Source organism: Prionailurus viverrinus, chromosome A2 (assembly GCF_022837055.1).
Source record: "Prionailurus viverrinus isolate Anna chromosome A2, UM_Priviv_1.0, whole genome shotgun sequence".
NCBI classification, from domain to species: Eukaryota; Metazoa; Chordata; class Mammalia; order Carnivora; family Felidae; genus Prionailurus; species Prionailurus viverrinus.
Window position 1 is genome coordinate 131,106,803 of NC_062562.1, and position 17,293 is coordinate 131,124,095.

The window sequence follows — 17,293 nt, forward strand, 5'->3', positions numbered from 1 at the left end:
AGAGAGAAAGACAGACAGACAGACCATGAGTGAGAGAGGGGTAGAGAGACAGGGAGACACAGAATCCAAAGTAGGCTCCAGGCTCCGTGCTGTCAGCACAGAGCCTGACGCAGGGCTCAAACTCATGAACCATGAGATCATGACATGAGCCAAAGTTGGATGCTTAACCAACTGAGCCACCCAGGCACCCCCATAAAGAGGAAATTTTTAATGTTGAAGTTTGCATGTTTTTAAATTGAAGGACAGACTGGAATCTGATTTCCTAAAAAGAGGTCCAGCCCCATGATTCTGAAGGGTGTGGTGCCTTTTAGAAACCAATAGAAGGTAACCCTTCTCTTTCATTTTGAAGAAAATATCATCTATACCAAGAAAACCTGTTTTTTTGTTTTGTTTTTAAAAAAAAAATTTTTTTTTAAAGTCCTTATTTATTTTTGAGAGACAGACACAAGAGTACAAGTGGGCAAGTGGTAGAGAGAGAGGGAGACACAGAATCCAAAACAGGCTCCTGGCTCTGAGCTGTCAGCACAGAGCCCGATGTGGGGCTTGAACTCACGACCTGTGAGATCATGACCTGTGCTCAAGTGACTGAGCCACCCAGGTGCTCCAAGAAAAGCTGTTTTGAAAAGACTAATAACATAGGTTGATTTATTCTAATTAACTTCCTAACAAAATTTATTCTATTAGCCAATTCAGTATTCTAATTTGCTAAAGTCCTTTTAAAATTGTGGCTCCTAAACTACTTCTATTTTTTTTTAAACTTTACGCTTTTATTTATCACAGTTTTATTTACTAGATACACATTGAGTGTACTTGCTACCTGCACTCAGAATTTGTTCAGGGTCACAATATGACTTTTGTGGGCCTCTTTCTCTATAAAACAGTATCAAAAATCATACTGAGAGACTGATTTGGTATGATGACAAATATATACCTAATAATCTAATGTATAATATACAATTTAATATATAACATTTTCTTCCATGAAAACAGGTCATTTTTCCCTTCTGATCTTTAAAAGAAATGAAAACACTTTTGAAGGCCATCTAAAATATTATGATCTGTAAACTCTGTACCCACTGTATGTAATGGATTGATTAGCCCTGAGTAGGATGTGGAAGAAAATGTAATCTTTTACTTCACTTGATTTTGAGCTGAGAGAAGAAGGGGGTCTGTGGCACCAGAGTCATGTCTGGACCCTCCTGTGGGGTCTCCAGCCCCTGCACTGCTCACAATTCTAGAATGTCCACACTTCCGCTCACTACCTGGATCCGGGCTACCTGCACTTGGCAGCGGGGTGCTGATCACAGTCCTGTGCTTAGTATGTCCACCTTTAAAACAGTCTTTCAAAGTCAGGAAGTATTCTAAACCTGTCTCTGTTTTTGACCCAGAATCAAGCTTTCCTCTGCCCGTAGGTCCATCTGCAGAGTCAGCCTTTGGACCACGTACACTATCACGTTGGTTCCTTTTGAACCCGACAAGGAGATTTTACTTGCGTCTGCGTGGCACCAAAATAATTGGTCATTTCAATCAACCTGTCATTTCCGTGTTTGTTCCATGTAATACTAAGATGAATTTTTGCCTATGGTGCTTGGATATTTTGGAATCTATACCTATATCTCTATTTGGTGTCTATGTATATATATAAACTTTATATATAAGTAAATGAATAAATAAATACATATAAAACTCTGATTATAAAAGGCAGATAAGTTAATGATTATTAAGCAAACAATGAAATCCATTCTTTCTCCTCTCCATTATCCTTCAAGTACCCCTATCCTATGTTCATTCATATGTGCTGGTAGTTAAAGCAAGATTCAGGGCAACACAAATACCAAAGTATTTGTATACGAGGATTTAAAGTTTGTAATGAATTCACTCAATCTACAAATTATTCCAGATACTTCTCAGTTGCCCGAGGGAGGAACCTTTCCTCTCCCAACCAATGTTTTTATGTAAGTGAGTATATGTTACGCACTCAAGTATTAAATAAGTCTTCAAGCACGTAAGATACAACTTGGCACAATGTGAACCATGGTAAGAATAGAGTCAAATATTTTATGATCCACTAGGTACCTTGGAATATCTGGAAGATTTTCCTTGGTGGAAAGAGTTTATCCTAGCAATAAATGGGATCTCTTGGTTGAGTGACATTTACCCTTTTCACAAAAGCGGTAACTGGGCTCTTCCCATTATTCTGGAGGGAGTTTCTAGAGGACATAGGACTACAGGGTTTATGGTCATCTGCAGTGCCCCACCATTTTTCTCTAGTGCAAGCTACGTGGAAATCACAGACTGAACAGAGCAGTAAATGTCAATCACACAGGGGAACAACTATAATTAGCAAAGACTACTCATAAAATATAGTCATCTTAGAAATTTAGGATGAAAAGTCAAAGAAATGTTTGATAATTTGGTGAATTATTCAAAACTAGGTAGTCTAGATTTAGTACACTGTCTACAAACTAAAAAGTTAAACAAGAATCTCTTGATATTATGGTCCTAAAAGGACAAAATGTCATTAACATCTTGATTTTCTTGACTGGGGTATCTATATTGGAAGTATAAAAGCAAATTAAATAGTGTATTAACTTACTCTTAAGAAAAATGGAAATTTTTTCCCATAAAATCCAACTCTGAAGAACTCTGGTTCAAGACGTTGCTGGTCCATGATTTTGTCATACAAAGAGGCTTCCATCATCTAGCAAAGCAAAGGAGAGGTTCTAATAATTTTATCTCATCTTTCAGCTCCACTTGTTTATAAAAGAGGGTGTTTCTTCTATATAAAGGAGAACTTCACTATAGTTTGCAGAAACGAAGATGTCACTCCCTTTTTATGCTTTAAGGCAGGGATCAGCAAACTTATGCTGTAAATGGACAGAGAATAAATATTCTAGGCTTTGCAGGCCATATGGTCTATCACAACTCCTCAGTTGTGCAAGGCCCATAGGCTATAGTTTTCTGACCCTGCTTTTAAGAATCAAATATTATTACATGTTCTCACCAGAGAAAATAATTTCTAAGCACAAGGTCCATCAAGAAAATATTATCTTCACAATTAAATAACAAGTGACATGAATTAAAAAAAAAATGAACTACTAGAGGCCAAACCTTCCTGGAGAACTCTCACGCTGGATGTACTCACCTGTGGATCTGGTTCTCCTTGGTCACAGTAATTCAGGACATTTGGAAGGTGCAACCTTGCACAGGTTGGACAGGGATAAACCAAACCAAAGGAGACCCATAGTGCAAAGTGCTGTCTGGGCTGAAAGCTCTTAAGTGTGTCTCTGACAATGTTGGAACTATGAAGCACATAAAGCTTATAGTTTTCCTTCCATGATATTATCATCCCCAGGGTTTATAGAGAAAGACTAATATTGCACTTGAAAACTTCCCCCCTCCCTCTGCCCCCCAGTAACAGCACCCCAAAGAGCAGTTGGCATGAAGTGTAATGCTTTGGGTTTATAAAAATCTTAGTGACTATGATACCCAAGGGCTCTCCTGGGTAAACATTGTAACCTCGCTTCTGTTACAGGGACAGTATGCCAAGAGAAGCACAGCGACGTTTTTCTATCAAACTGCAGTGCCTGCCAGAGCCAGCCAGCATGATGGACTGAAGTTAAAACAAGGTTTTTTCTCTTTGGTCTTCATGTTAGGAGAAATAGTAATGAACTACTGACATGAAATACTACACCAGTAGTACAGGGCCGGTTTCTGCAGGTTGAGTGAGTTACTTGTGGGGTATAGGATTTTGCAGGCTGTTAAAGGTGTACAATATCATCTCTTCAACTGCTACCTCAGAATTAAAAGGGAACATCATAATCTGCTTCCCATTTTAGAAACCCTGAAGAGCTGAGGTGTTACAAGATGACACAAAACACTCATGACTCTGAAGAATAAGGATTTAACAGTGCAAGAGGGGCCTGTGTGAATCGGAAAAGAACAGAAGGGACAAAACATTTCGTTCAGGGACACAGAATATTGAACTCCTTGGGCTCTTGGGTACTAAGACCTTGGTTTAGGTGTAGCAAATAAAACATATTGCTGAGGCTAGAGTGGACACCTATACAATTTAGCCCTCAAATATGTACAAATGGGTTAGCTAGCCATTTCTACTGTTTTGCTGTGCAGATTATGGGACTAACAATAGTATATTGTTACAGAGATCTGTGTACAAGTGAGAAGCTCTTGAACAGTGTGGAGATTTTCGTCAGTAAACTAAAAGAATTAATCATGGATTTGATTGTATATTTCAGACCTGATGTTTGTGCATGGATCAAGGGCTCACTTTTGTGCACTAATCAAAAGCATTTGCTATTTCTCTGTATAAATAGCTGAGTATGTTTCAGAGGAAAGACTTAAAAAAGCTTTCTGCAAGACATGTCGAGATGATCACAAAGTTAATTTCATAGAAGGATACTGGAAAGCTAATCAAAAAAGGATGCCATAGCCTGGTTAGGATGCATCCGGGCACCTTACCCTCATCTTGCTCAGGTTTCTGTAGTCATAGTAACTCTCGTACTGCTCTGCAATCTTCCGGCACAAGATGATGCCATTCTCCCAACACTGTGGACAAATACATGATATAAATGCTCGTGATCCCACAACATTTACTTATTTCCACCCAGAGGTCAAGGTGTAACTGCTTTCAGATCATCCAGCCTTACTTCTTAATCTTTATAACTTACCTTTAATAGTATCACTGCAACTTTAAGCTTGAAAACAGCATGCAATTAACATGCAAATTATTAAAACTCTTTAGGAAGTAAGAAAATATGATCCACCAGAACAGGCATTAACATATGGTGCAGAATCATTTTCTGGTGTCATTTCAGAGTCATCATCTTGAAATAACTACAGTTCCACAATGGCCAAGTAGATGAATAAATAGGCCCTCCATGCTAAGGAGGGAATTACTACTGACCCCTAAGGCCCAATTATCCACAGCTGGCAAGCTGGATTCCTTGCTTGGCTCAATTGCACTTGTAAATTGTGAGGATCTAACCCAGCTGGTTAATTTCCAGCAGAAAAGCAAAAATTCTTTCGTCTAGCCCAAGTGTCAGCAAACTTTCAGCAAAAGGCCAGACAGTAAATAATTCAGGCTTTGTGGGCCATACAGTCTTTGTCACAACTACTCAACTCCACTGTTAAAGCACGAAAGCAGCCACAATGAATAAGCCTGTGTTCTAATAAAGCAATCATCTATGGACACTGAAATGTGAATTTCACGTAATTTTCACCTGTCAGATATTCCTTTTCTTATGGTACTTTTCAAACACTTGAAAATGTAAAAGCAATTCTTAGAATGTGGATGGTACAGAAATAGGCAGTGAGCCATCTGACCCAGGGGCCACAGTCTGTAATGCCACATCTAGCACAAACCCCTTGGAAGGGCCAAGATAAGAAGACAGAGATTTTATAACAGCTTATCCTACAGATGGAAACTCCACCGAAGGAGGATACAAAGGCATTTCCTTGCTATTAATGTAACAAATGATATGTCAGTATATTTAGATAAATAATAAAGGAAGATAGGAAAGAGAAGATATAGGAAGATAGGCAATTCCCTTGCATGAAATTATGCAATTATATTTTGTACAAGAATGACAGCCGTGTTTTAGTCTTCTGCTTAACCTTGGCAATTTGGAAGATAGATTTAAATCTAAGACATGTATCACCAAAGCATCCAAATGTTCAAGTCAGTAAACAACTGTGGTCAGATTCATAAGTGTTTTTTAAAGGGTACTGCAAGCCCCTGAAGAGGGAGACGGGGTGGAGTGAGGTGATGTGCTAAAGGACATCATTAGGTCAGTGAGGTTTTTCAGGACCCCATGGCATCTCTAAGTATACAATGGGAGGCCGTAAAATTCTTTAAACAAAACAAGTGGGATGGGGCAGAACACATACCAATTTGGGAAGGCAGGTGAGGGGTGGTAACATGTTTTTTTAGAGAATAAAATACCTGGGTGTCAAAACCTCCAGATCAGTGTTTCTCAAAGCATGGCCCCAAATTCGTACACATTGGAATCTCCTTGAGTCCTTGTCAAAGTTACAAAATCCCCTGCCCCAGGCCAGACATACCTAATCAGAATGTCTAGAGGTGGGACCTGGAAATCTTAACAAACTGCATGTTAACAAACTCTTGGGTGTTTTCAATGCATATTAAAATTTGAGGGTGCCTGGCTTGAGGACGTGGGCATCAGAAAACTAGAAATGATGGGGCGCCTGGGTGGCGCAGTCGGTTAAGCGTCCGACTTCAGCCAGGTCACGATCTCGCGGTCCCTGAGTTCGAGCCCCGTGTCAGGCTCTGGGCTGATGGCTCGGAGCCTGGAGCCTGTTTCAGATTCTGTGTCTCCCTCTCTCTCTGCCCCACCCCCGTTCATGCTCTGTCTCTCTCTGTCCCCAAAATAAATAAACGTTGGAAAAAAAAAATTAAAAAAAAAAAAAAAAGAAAACTAGAAATGAAAGGCAACATGACAGCAACACAACCATGTTGGGTGAGGCCACAGGTAGGTAGGGCTACTTACTTTGCCTCGGTCAAAGTTCTGGATGATGGCCAGATGCAGGTGCTCCTTGCGCTGCCATTCTGTTTGCATGGGGTAGGTCAGGAACTCCCGAAGGGGCCTGTCAGACCATTCCAACAGCTCATCGTATAACAGGAGAGTATAGGCAGCCTCTGCAAGCCAAGTGGGAAGGCAATGATTGAGACAGGGCCCCAAATAACTTCCCCTTGAATGGGGCTGGTTTAGAACAAAATGGAAAAAATATTTTCTGAATTTCATGATAATGAAGAAAATGTTCAGAATATATGCAAAAGAAGGTGATGGCTTCCCCTTGGAAGATAGAATTATCAGAGATTTGTACTTCCTCTTTCGGCTCCCTGTATTCATTCCTTCCCCCACTTCTTTCTTTCTCTTTCTTGCCTTCTCTTCCTATCCCTCCTTTTTTCTGCAATGCCTGTATGCTGCTGGCTTAATAAAAATGGTTAAGAAAATCTTATTGGAGATGGTTCAAAGAAATAGACATGCCTTTGATTGCTAAGGAAGTTCGCTGGCAAATCCCTTGGGGTGAGACCATGGGCATCTTTCAAAGGGCATGCTTAGGAAACAACAAATGGTAACTCAATTCTTCTTGATAACAGAAGGCTTTAAAATTTGAAAATGGAGTTCAAGGGTAGGGTCAGGGTGTTGGCAGAATTTAGGGCAAAGAAGCCAGAGAGGAGCTAAGTGCAAAGAAGAAGAAAAAAAATCAAGCAACAGAAGAGGGATTAGAAAGGGCAGAAGTGTTAGTATGAAGTGTGTGTGTGTGTGTGTGTGTGTGTGTGTGTGTGTGTGAAAGAGAGCTAGAGACAGAGAGAGACATAAGAGAGACAGAGAGAGAGGATTGTTATGTGTTATATGGTATGACCCCCAGTTGGCCCCACAAATCTTCAGTAATGGCTACTGAAGACATTACATGTTTGATATGGGATTTCTTTCTTTTTTTTTTTTTAATTTTTTTTTTCAACGTTTATTTTATTTTTGGGACAGAGAGAGACAGAGCATGAACGGGGGAGGGGCAGAGAGAGAGGGAGACACAGAATTGGAAACAGGCTCCAGGCTCCGAGCCATCAGCCCAGAGCCTGACGCGGGGCTCGAACTCACGGACCGAGAGATCGTGACCTGGCTGAAGTCAGACGCTTAACCGACTGCGCCACCCAGGCGCCCCAGATATGGGATTTCTTGAAAAAAACATGTAAAGGGTGATATTCTGTATACACACATGAAAACGGTGACCTGTAGGCTTCAGAACAGTTGACAGGTAGTGCACTTAATAGAATACTTGCCATTCTGCAGGTCTCTTCATGAGTCTTAAATATGACCAAACAGATGGGGTTCTACTGTCACTGGCCAAGGACCACAATAACTATTCTTTCCCTCTAACGTTGTAATAGCCAATTCATTTATTAAATTGAATAAAATGGACAAACCTTTATGTTATTAATCAATTTAATTACCACCCCCGTATGTTTCTTAAAAGATGTAATAGTAACTTTTAACACAGTATCAATAGTCATTATTGGTCTTCACTGATTTGCCTGAAGAGTAACTACACATAAAGCTCTAAAGTAGCATGTGGTCTTACTACTATGACTTGGCCATCTCAGTTTGTAAAATGTAGTTGTAATAAGGAAGGCTTGGGTCCCTATCACTTTTCTTTTGCCTCTTACATGTGGAAGTCCTGTGAGGCATAGGCTCTGGCATTTTCTCTTTTTAATTATCTTTGGTGACCTCAGTCTCCTGGCTTTCAGGGGTGACTGCAGAAGCTTTCCTGACTAACGAAGAATCACATTCCTCTCTGTCCAGTTTGCACACGGTTATCAATATGATTTTTTAAGGGGAAGGATCACATGGTTCCCCTGATACATAGTAGCCAGTAACTGTCAGTAGCTAACAATAAATGTATGCCTCTGAAAGCCACAGAGGAGGCTGGCCATGATCTGGTCCCTCCCAGCCTCTCAGCTCACATCTCCCATTGTCCCTCCACATAGTACAAGTAAGAAGGAACTTGCCACTGTTTCTCCTGGGAAGCCTCCAGCCTTCATGGTTGGAGCCCCTTGACCCAACTGTCAGCTCATACAAGAAAGCTGTCCAAACAGGAATGGAGGTACCTTCTGTTAACCACTGGCCACATTCTTGTGGAAGTTGAATGTGACACGGACAGAGAGAGCACCAGCTAAAGGGTGTGGGTTAACTGGCAGACGCAGAAACAGCTGAATCACCACAATGTAGGTTGCCACGGAAGACTGCTTTTTTATGGGACAAGAATGATAATAATAATGATTGTCAGATCTGTGCTGTATCTGAATAGCTTTCTAATTTTCTCTGAGACTTCCTGAGATGATTTCCTCATCTTTAATCACCCACCTATCCTTATAATAAACGCCAAGCACCTAAGAAAGCCCTATGAGTGTCTTTGTTCCTCTGTCTACACACTTTGCTCCTATCATGTCAACCATCCATGGTTCCCTTCACTGGCCACATGGAATGATGCCTGCAGTCCCTCACAGACGATTCCTTCAAGGTCTTCCCCTGCACTGGTGAATAACTCCTATTTTCTCTTAATATACAGCTCAGGAATTATCACTTTGTCTCTCAAATTTCTTTTGTGTCTCCCCAATACCTGAGCATTCAAAAAATATCCTTGCAATTAATCCTTTTATAGTGAAAAGGATGAGAAGGACCGAGTGAACCCGTTCCCACAGTTGAAGCTTTTCAGCTGCCCATGGGGAGTGACTTAAAGGGCAATGAAGGTCAAATTCATAGAGATGGAAAGTTGAATGGTGGATGCCAGGGACTGGGGGAGGAGGGGGTGCGGGGGGAAAATGGAAGTTATTTAATGGTTACAAAGTGTCCGTGTGTGCAAACAAAAAAGGTCTGGAGATAGAGAATGGTGATGGCAGCACAAAGATGGGAATATACTTAATGCCACTGGATTGTAAACTTCAAAATGGTTAAGATGGAAAATTTTAGGGGCGCCTGAGTGACTCAGTCGGTTCAGCATCTAACCTCGGCTTAGGTCATGATCTTGTGGTTTGCGACTTCAAGCCCCACAACGAGCTCACTGCTGTCAGTGCAGAGCCTGCTTTGGATCCTCTGTCTGCCCCCCTCTCTCTCTGCCCCTCCCCAACTCACTCTCTGTCTGTCTCTCTCTCAAATACAATAAAACATTTAAAAAATTATTTTAAAAAAGATGGTAAATTTTATGTTACCTACATTTTATCACAATAAAAAAAAATTAAAAGCAGGGGAGGGGTGGGCAATGATGGCTTTTTAGTCCCTAAATTGCTTTCCAAATCATGCTTGCCCTGGGGCAGTCCAGGGCATGGGGAGAAAATCAGGTGTGGGTATGCCACTGGGAAGTCCCGGAATACATGCAGGTTTGGCAAGCCATCAGGAGAGGCTGACAAATGACTGAATGGTGACACGGAAAGAAGTGAAAATAAATTACACCTGTTTCGGAATCTGCTTCAGGAAAATGATGATGTCTATCTGGGGTAAATGGTGTGTGTAAAGGAAGCTATAGAAAATTTTCATGAAAGAAAACGTATATACCTTTGAGGCGTAAGCAACACAGGAGACTACTGAGGCTGATTTTAAACACATTAGCAAACTGTAGATGTTTTATTGTAATATGTTGTATAGTTATTCTTCTGCATCTTTAGAAGACAGTATCATGCATTGAAGAGGGAAGAATGAATCACATCTAAAATTTCCAGCTATCTTTTAAAACGTATTTATAATTTTGAACAAAAGGCATCACTGCATAATTAAACAGGGGCCATCCCCTTGACAAATATACAGTGAGGACAACCATATGTGACAAAAAAACATAAGAGAAAACTAGATATGAATTAGGAATGGAGAGTATGGTCACAAAAGGCTGCAAAGGGTTAGGCCATTTCAACAGGATCTTACAAAGAGAAAAGTTAGAAAAGTTTTCCCATTATTTTCACTTTCTTCAAGGATACACAAAAATGAACACAGAGAAGTGATGAATAAAATGTTGCATGGGGAAAGGCCTTCTTATGACTTCGGGGAACATAAAACCTGCAAGTTGAGTGAACAAATTAAAGAAAAACAATTTTCCCATTTCTAAAATAGAATCAGATCTGGACTCTGTTTTGGAGAACCAAACTATGTCTAGTACATAGCTGGAAAAGCTTGTCCTCAGTTCCCTCCCTCATTTCTTTTTTAAATGGACTTTAAAACAAGTCCACTAGGTGGTTTTCATAGCTAATAAAAACTAGCTTTACCATTTCTCTCAAAATATGGCTACTAACTACTCTAAAAATGGTCACTGAAACTCTCTGACAGCATACCTGCAAAATCTTAGTCTATTTAATCAAAACCATCAGCACATCTGTGTGAAGAAAGACTGGGGCTTCCTCAGTGACTCAGGAATTACTGATACTGAAGAAGAAAAATCTCTGCAGGTGTTAAATTTAACTGAGTAAATTTATCGGTGATGCATTTTTTTAACCCTCACAGTGCTGCACACTAAACTGAGAAGACTAAGAAGAAGAAAACATCATCTCTGTCCTCAAGGAATTCACCTTTCAACTGGATATCTCTACCTACTTACCGACCTGCCTATCTAGGTACACACACACACACACACACACACACACACACACGCACACACACCTTATATAACTATTAATAAAAATAATGTGATAAGTGCTTTAATGGATATCTGAAAAAAAACGTACTGGGAAAAGACTTGGAATCATCAACTCAGCCCATGGGAGAGGGGTGGTGGAGCATGGAGGGGCTGAGGAAAAGAAAAGGAAAAAAATTCCAGGAAAAGATGGTAAAGGAACATGTCCTTAAGGATGAAGACAAGGAATGTACAAGTGGGAAAATGAGGCTGAATAGACAGGTGTTGGTTTTATTACGATGGACCTTGAATAAAGAGCTTAAACTTGTTTTTTGTAGAAGACATCAATTGAAAACAGTTACATCTAGAGAAAGGGTTGGTGAAATTGTTAAAGGGCCAGACAGCGAATAATTTATAATCTAGCTTGCAGGCCACGTGGTCTTTGTTGCAACTACTCAGTTCTGCCTTTTGTAGCACATAAGCAGCCACAGACAATATCCAAGTAACTGAGTATGGCTGAGTTCTAATAGAACTTTCTTTAGAAAATCAGGTGGTTGGTCTGCAGTAGTTTTCTGCCCCCACCCCCGTGCTCTAGAGAATAACTCTGGTGATAATTAAGAAACAGTTCGGGTGTGAGCCGATGAAGCCCTAACTCAGGCAGTGGGGTGAGGGTGAACAATGAAGAGGAAATGGTTTTGAGAGACTGTTAGGAAGGGAAATCAATAGAACATCGTGAATGGGTGAATGGTTACTCGAGGGAGGCTGAGAGATACCAAAGATAACATCAAAGTCTCCACACTGAGTAAACTGAGTAAACACAGACCTTCTATTAATTGATAGAGTGAAACTGTAGCTGGAGGCATTATTTAAATGCTGGCAACACACTCACCATTACAGAAAGGATTGCTTTCTTTTGCTTTTTTTTAAGTTTATTATTTTGAGAGAAAGCATGCGCATGCATGAGTGAGTGGGGGAGGGGCAAACAGAGGGGGAGAGAAAATCAGGCTCTGCACAGTCAGCATGGAGCTCCACACGACACGGGGCTCGAACTCATGAATAATGAGATCACGACCTGGAGGTGAAACCAAGAGACGGATGCTCAACTGACTGAGCCACCCAGACACCTCGGGATTGCATTATTTTAAAGCTGAAGGAGGGGCCACAAATCAGGAGTTCCTGGGAAGAACAGTGTGGCAAAGGACTAAAATTTAAGTTCGTAAATCCAGTTAAAGGGTTCTTATTCTGGTTGTGATGTAGTAGGCACCTTGTGTTGTACTTTTCCCTCATTGTAACTAAAAACCTAGGCTCAATATATAAGGCAAGTCTTGGAGGATTCTGACAAGTAAATAAAAGGGGGTGGGCAAAGTAAGAAAATCAATATTCAAAGAATGATAGTAAAATAGTGTGGGTTTTGTTTGTTTTGTTTTTGTGTTTTGTTTTTGTTTTTGTTTGCCTTTCTTAATCTCCTGGCTTAGCTTGTCCTGTCTCCTGGAACTACAAATGGAAATGGGCAGAAAAAACTCCAAGCAAGGTCTTCTGGTCAGAGGATTGAGGAAAGGATCTTCCTGTGAGATGGAGTACTTTTGAGCCTTCTACCCTCCTCTGAATCCCAGGAACACAGTGCACACCTGCAGTGGGGACAGCGAGGACAAACACAGTGGCAGCAGTGGCTTTGATGGGTTATTTTTTTTACATTCACTGCCTGGTCCCCAGGAAGACAGACTGAAGTGCATTACAGTGTGTAGAGGGTCAAGGCTTGGCTTTGACTAATTGGTTCCGAGCAAGCAAAAGTGCCAGGAAAAGGAATCTCTGTGAGGTAGGAAATGTGAGGACCATCACAGAGAGGAGGCATGTAGAGAAAGGCATTTTTATATTTGTTGTACAGTGCCCCAAGAAGCACGTACATTCAACAGATCAGAATCAACATAATCAAGATTCTGACAGACCTCTGGTCAGTTCCCAGGATCTTCCTGGGTGACACACATGTGGGTGAGAATAGTACTGTAGAGGCATTAGAAACTATACCGACATCAGAATCACAACCTTCGGAAGGTAGTTCAGGACTTGAGGTTCAAATCTAACTGGACCGATTGTCTGCTGAAATAAAAAAAGTCGATCTTCTCCAGAAGATTTTAACGAACCCAGAGTATCATAATATTCAAAATGTTTGCGATAGAACCCAAAATTACTTGACATTCAAAGAAACAGGATAACTAAACACATCTCAAAGGGAAAAGGCAATTAATTAACACATGCCAACCCCAAGATTCAGATGTTGGATTTACAGATAAATACTATGAAGCAGCTATTGTAACCATGCTCCTTAAAGTAAAACTGAACACTCTTGAAGAGAAAGATACAAGTTCTCTACAACGAAACTGAAGCTACAAAACAAAATAAAACAAACAAAAAAAACCCCCACAAAAAAGCAAAAATTAAACAAAAATTAAACTTTTACTGGAAGGCTCAGTAGCTGAATAGAAATGGCAGAAAAGAGTCAATGGACTTGGAAATGGATCAACAGAAATTATCTAATTTAAACAAGAAAGAAGACAAATTGAAAAACACATGAGCAGAGCCCCAAGAGCTTATGGAACAATGCCCAAAGCCCTAACATTTATGTCACTGGGGTCCCAAAAGAGAAAGAGTGGTGCAGAAAATATATTTGAGGAAATAATGCCTGAAAACTTCCCAAATTTGGAGGATGAAATAAGTTTACAAATTCAAGAAACTCAGTGGACCCAAACAGGATAAAGAAAGCCATGCCCATATACATCTTAAAGAAATTAGTGGAAACCAATGATAATGTCCTGAAAGCAACCAGAGAATACTATACATTATTTACAGGGAAAGAATACAAATGACTGCAGACCTCTCACTGAAAACCATGCAGGCCAGAAGACAGTAGAGCAACATTTTTAAAGTCCTGAAACAAAACAACCGTCCACCTAGAATTTAATATCCAGCAAACATATCCTTCAGGGATAAAGGTAAAATAAAGACATTCCAGATGAAGGAAAATGAAGAGAATTCTTCACCACTCGATGTACTTAAAAAGAAATATGAAGACAAGTTCTTTAGGATGAATGAAAATGGTAACGGGGGAAAGTGAGAACCTCCATGAATGAAGAAAGAACAACAAAAACAGTAAATATATAAGCAAATATGATAGACTATTTAATGTTCTTAAATTTTTAAAAAGAACTATGACCGTTCAAAGTAAAAATTAAGGCATTATCCAATAGGGTTTTCCACAGATGCACACATGATACTACATAGGACAACCACAACATAACGTTATTTAATTTGAAATGGCTAAAACACCAACTCTAAGTAGACTCTGACAAGTTAGGTATGTATTTTGTAACCCCAAAAGCAATCTCTAAAAAACGATACCAAAAGATATAGTAAAAAAAGCCAATAAACAAATTAAAATGGAGTGCTTAGAAATACAGATCCAATTAAAAAGGTCCCTTTTAAAGTGAAAATGCTTGAGTCCTCAGCTTGGATTCTAAAAAGCAAAGGAGTTTCCATGTATAACACACCAGTGTCCAGCCCACTTCCCCCAGCCTGAGCCAAAAGACAGAATTACCTGTGAAGTTTTGGGCTTTGAGATGCAGATCATAGAGTTTGTGGATGTAGCGTATATACATCTCTTCCTTGTTCAGTTCAGTCTTATAGAAGTTCTGTACAAAAGAAAACAAGTGTGGATAGTTCTTCAACAGTCAGGCCTGCAAACAGCTGCCTTTCACTCTGTAGAAGGTCTGTGTCTTAAACCAAGACAGTGGACGCATTTTTCCATATAAATGTCTTGTTAAAAATTAAGTAAGGAGGCCCAGTGTTATAGTTTTAATGCAACACTCTCTGTGGTAAACATTACCTAGCAATTACTGGGTAAGCTGGTAAGTCTTGGGGGGGTGTTACTACCATTGATTCACATTTCTTTTGTACCCTCTATATTGTTTTTGATGGTTCTACTGCCTATTCAACTAAAAAAATATTTAAAATATATAACAAATTAATCTGCTTATTAAATTTGACCATCGATATTCAAAGGATAGCTAATTTCAGATTTCAAACATATTTTACTCTACAGAAAAAAAATGTTTTCTAACATCTTTGGTAAGGATGAATAAAAATGATGTAAAAGCATTTTTCTTCTCCTGAGGAATTATGTAAAAGAGGGTCAATGAAAATGCTCTTTATTTTTAAGGTATTAGTCTGCGTTTCCTACTTGTGTTACAGTTTCAGTATACCCGGACACATTATGTTGGCTTTTGAAAGGTATAAGCTATAAACATCCACATGTCTTCCTTCGGTGCACTGTACAAAGTACACTAGCCCTCCCTGAACTTAGTAAACTTGGAAACAAATGTACATAGCATTAGATTCCAGCACAAGCAGCATGCTGTAAGACTAAATGGGGCACTTTTTGTTAGCAGATCACTGTACATTACAAAATCCCTGTTCGAGTCTTCTGAACCACTATCACTATTGTTGACTGATCTTAGCTTGTATGGGCAAGAAGAAAAATGAACAGTGATAAAGGGATAAATCTGTTGACCTGAAGGAGTGATGGGTTTTCTTTAAGGGGGAAAGGCCAGGAATTCTGAAAATCTTTGAAACTGATTAGCGAGACAGGGTTCTGGCGATGAACCAAGCTAGCCAATGTGGCTGCTTAAATTGTACTTGGCTTAAAGCCCGAGGACCTTCTGTCAAATGTACTTTCTGTCCACTACCTAATAGGTGTCTATTCTTCAATAGGAGAACTCCTACAACCTTGAGGCACTGACATTTAGTTGAATGTATCATAAAATTTTTTCCTTCCAATTTATACCATTATCCTCCTCCTTTTCCTCTTGTCTCCTATAGATCTTGGCATTCTTTAAAAAACTAAGTAAATAATGCGATTCACATCTCTCGTCTTATAACCCAAACCATTTTAATTAGCAGGAATTGGTGTACCATCAACACAAGTCTAACAACCTCACAGCGGGTTTTTTAAATTACTAAGGGATGATTTGCTCTAATAGCTTTCTGGTAAGAAGAAGCTTTCTTTGAGAACAAAATAAGTGATCGCTCTATAAATGAATCATTCTCCTTAAAGAAGAAGAGGAGGAAGAGAGGGAGGGGGAGGGAGAGGAAGAAGAAGAACAAGAAGAAGAAGAAGAAGAAGAAGAAGAAGAAGAGGAGGAGGAGGAGGAGGAGGAAGAGGAAGAAGAAGAAGAAGAAGAAGAAGAAGAAGAAGAAGAAGAAGAAGAAGAGAAGAAAAAGCAGAAAAAGAAGAAGAAATTTCTCCAGTCAGTAGATGAGAATTTTTCATATATGTCTGGCAAAACTTGTGCAACAAAGAACAAAATAATAATTACATTTCCTAGTATTAGTCATGTCAAAGATTACGCATTTTTACCAATTTAACACTACACTTTTAACTTCAATCTTGTGAAGGAAGCCAGAGTTCTCTGGAAGACAGTCTGGAAATAATCTTTCCAAAGAGTTGAGAAAAATCTCTAAGACGAAGTGAGTAGCTGAAGAGAACTATATTACCGCTACAAAGCATCAAGCACTTTCCATATGGACTAGAAGCTAAAAAGATTAGCTTCAAAGTTACGCATTTGGTACTCTGATAATAAGCATTCTTGTGCTAGTTTGAAATTAGAACTGCTTTCAAAATGTTAACATTTTCTACAGAGGCTGTTCTTAGTCAGTGCAAAGCCAGCAGGCTACATTCTCTGTGTCAGGTAAATCCTGCTGGGGCCCCTGATTTTATTAAATCTCTGGCTCATTCCCACTGGGGGCTACACACATTTTGGGCAGAGCATTCATTCCTTCATCCAGGGAAACAATCTCTTCCATTCTGCCAGTTGAGGACATGAACCTAGAGTCTGTGCGTGTACCTGTTTACCTCCACACAGAAGACACTGTGGAAGAAGATGGACACAAGGGAAGGAGATTCTTCTGGAAAAAGGTAAAAGTTGTCCTTTGAGGTTATTTATGAGACTTTGTGACCAGTATTGCCGAAAAGCTGGGGTTAAAGAGACGAGCTAAGAAGACTGAAATCTTATAGAGCACTTGGCTCTTCTTCCCAAACACTGATGCACAGAGAGGAACACAGAAGCAGTTCAGGCTGAGAATCTCAAACGTGGCAACGGCT

The 17,293-nt window shown here is 39.8% G+C and overlaps 1 protein-coding gene across 2 annotated transcripts in view; it reads right to left on the bottom strand.

The window, feature by feature from the left end:
* DOCK4 (dedicator of cytokinesis 4) overlaps window positions 1-17,293 on the bottom strand; it is a 432,507-nt gene that overhangs the window by 33,766 nt on the left and 381,448 nt on the right. For both annotated transcript variants that reach the window (XM_047849499.1, XM_047849498.1), the window contains exons 35-38: window positions 14,732-14,825; window positions 6,528-6,676; window positions 4,480-4,566; window positions 2,597-2,701 (exon numbers count right to left, since the gene is read on the bottom strand). In XM_047849499.1, the coding sequence (XP_047705455.1) occupies window positions 2,597-2,701; window positions 4,480-4,566; window positions 6,528-6,676; window positions 14,732-14,825 (435 nt within the window). The remainder of the gene's footprint in view (window positions 1-2,596; window positions 2,702-4,479; window positions 4,567-6,527; window positions 6,677-14,731; window positions 14,826-17,293) is intronic.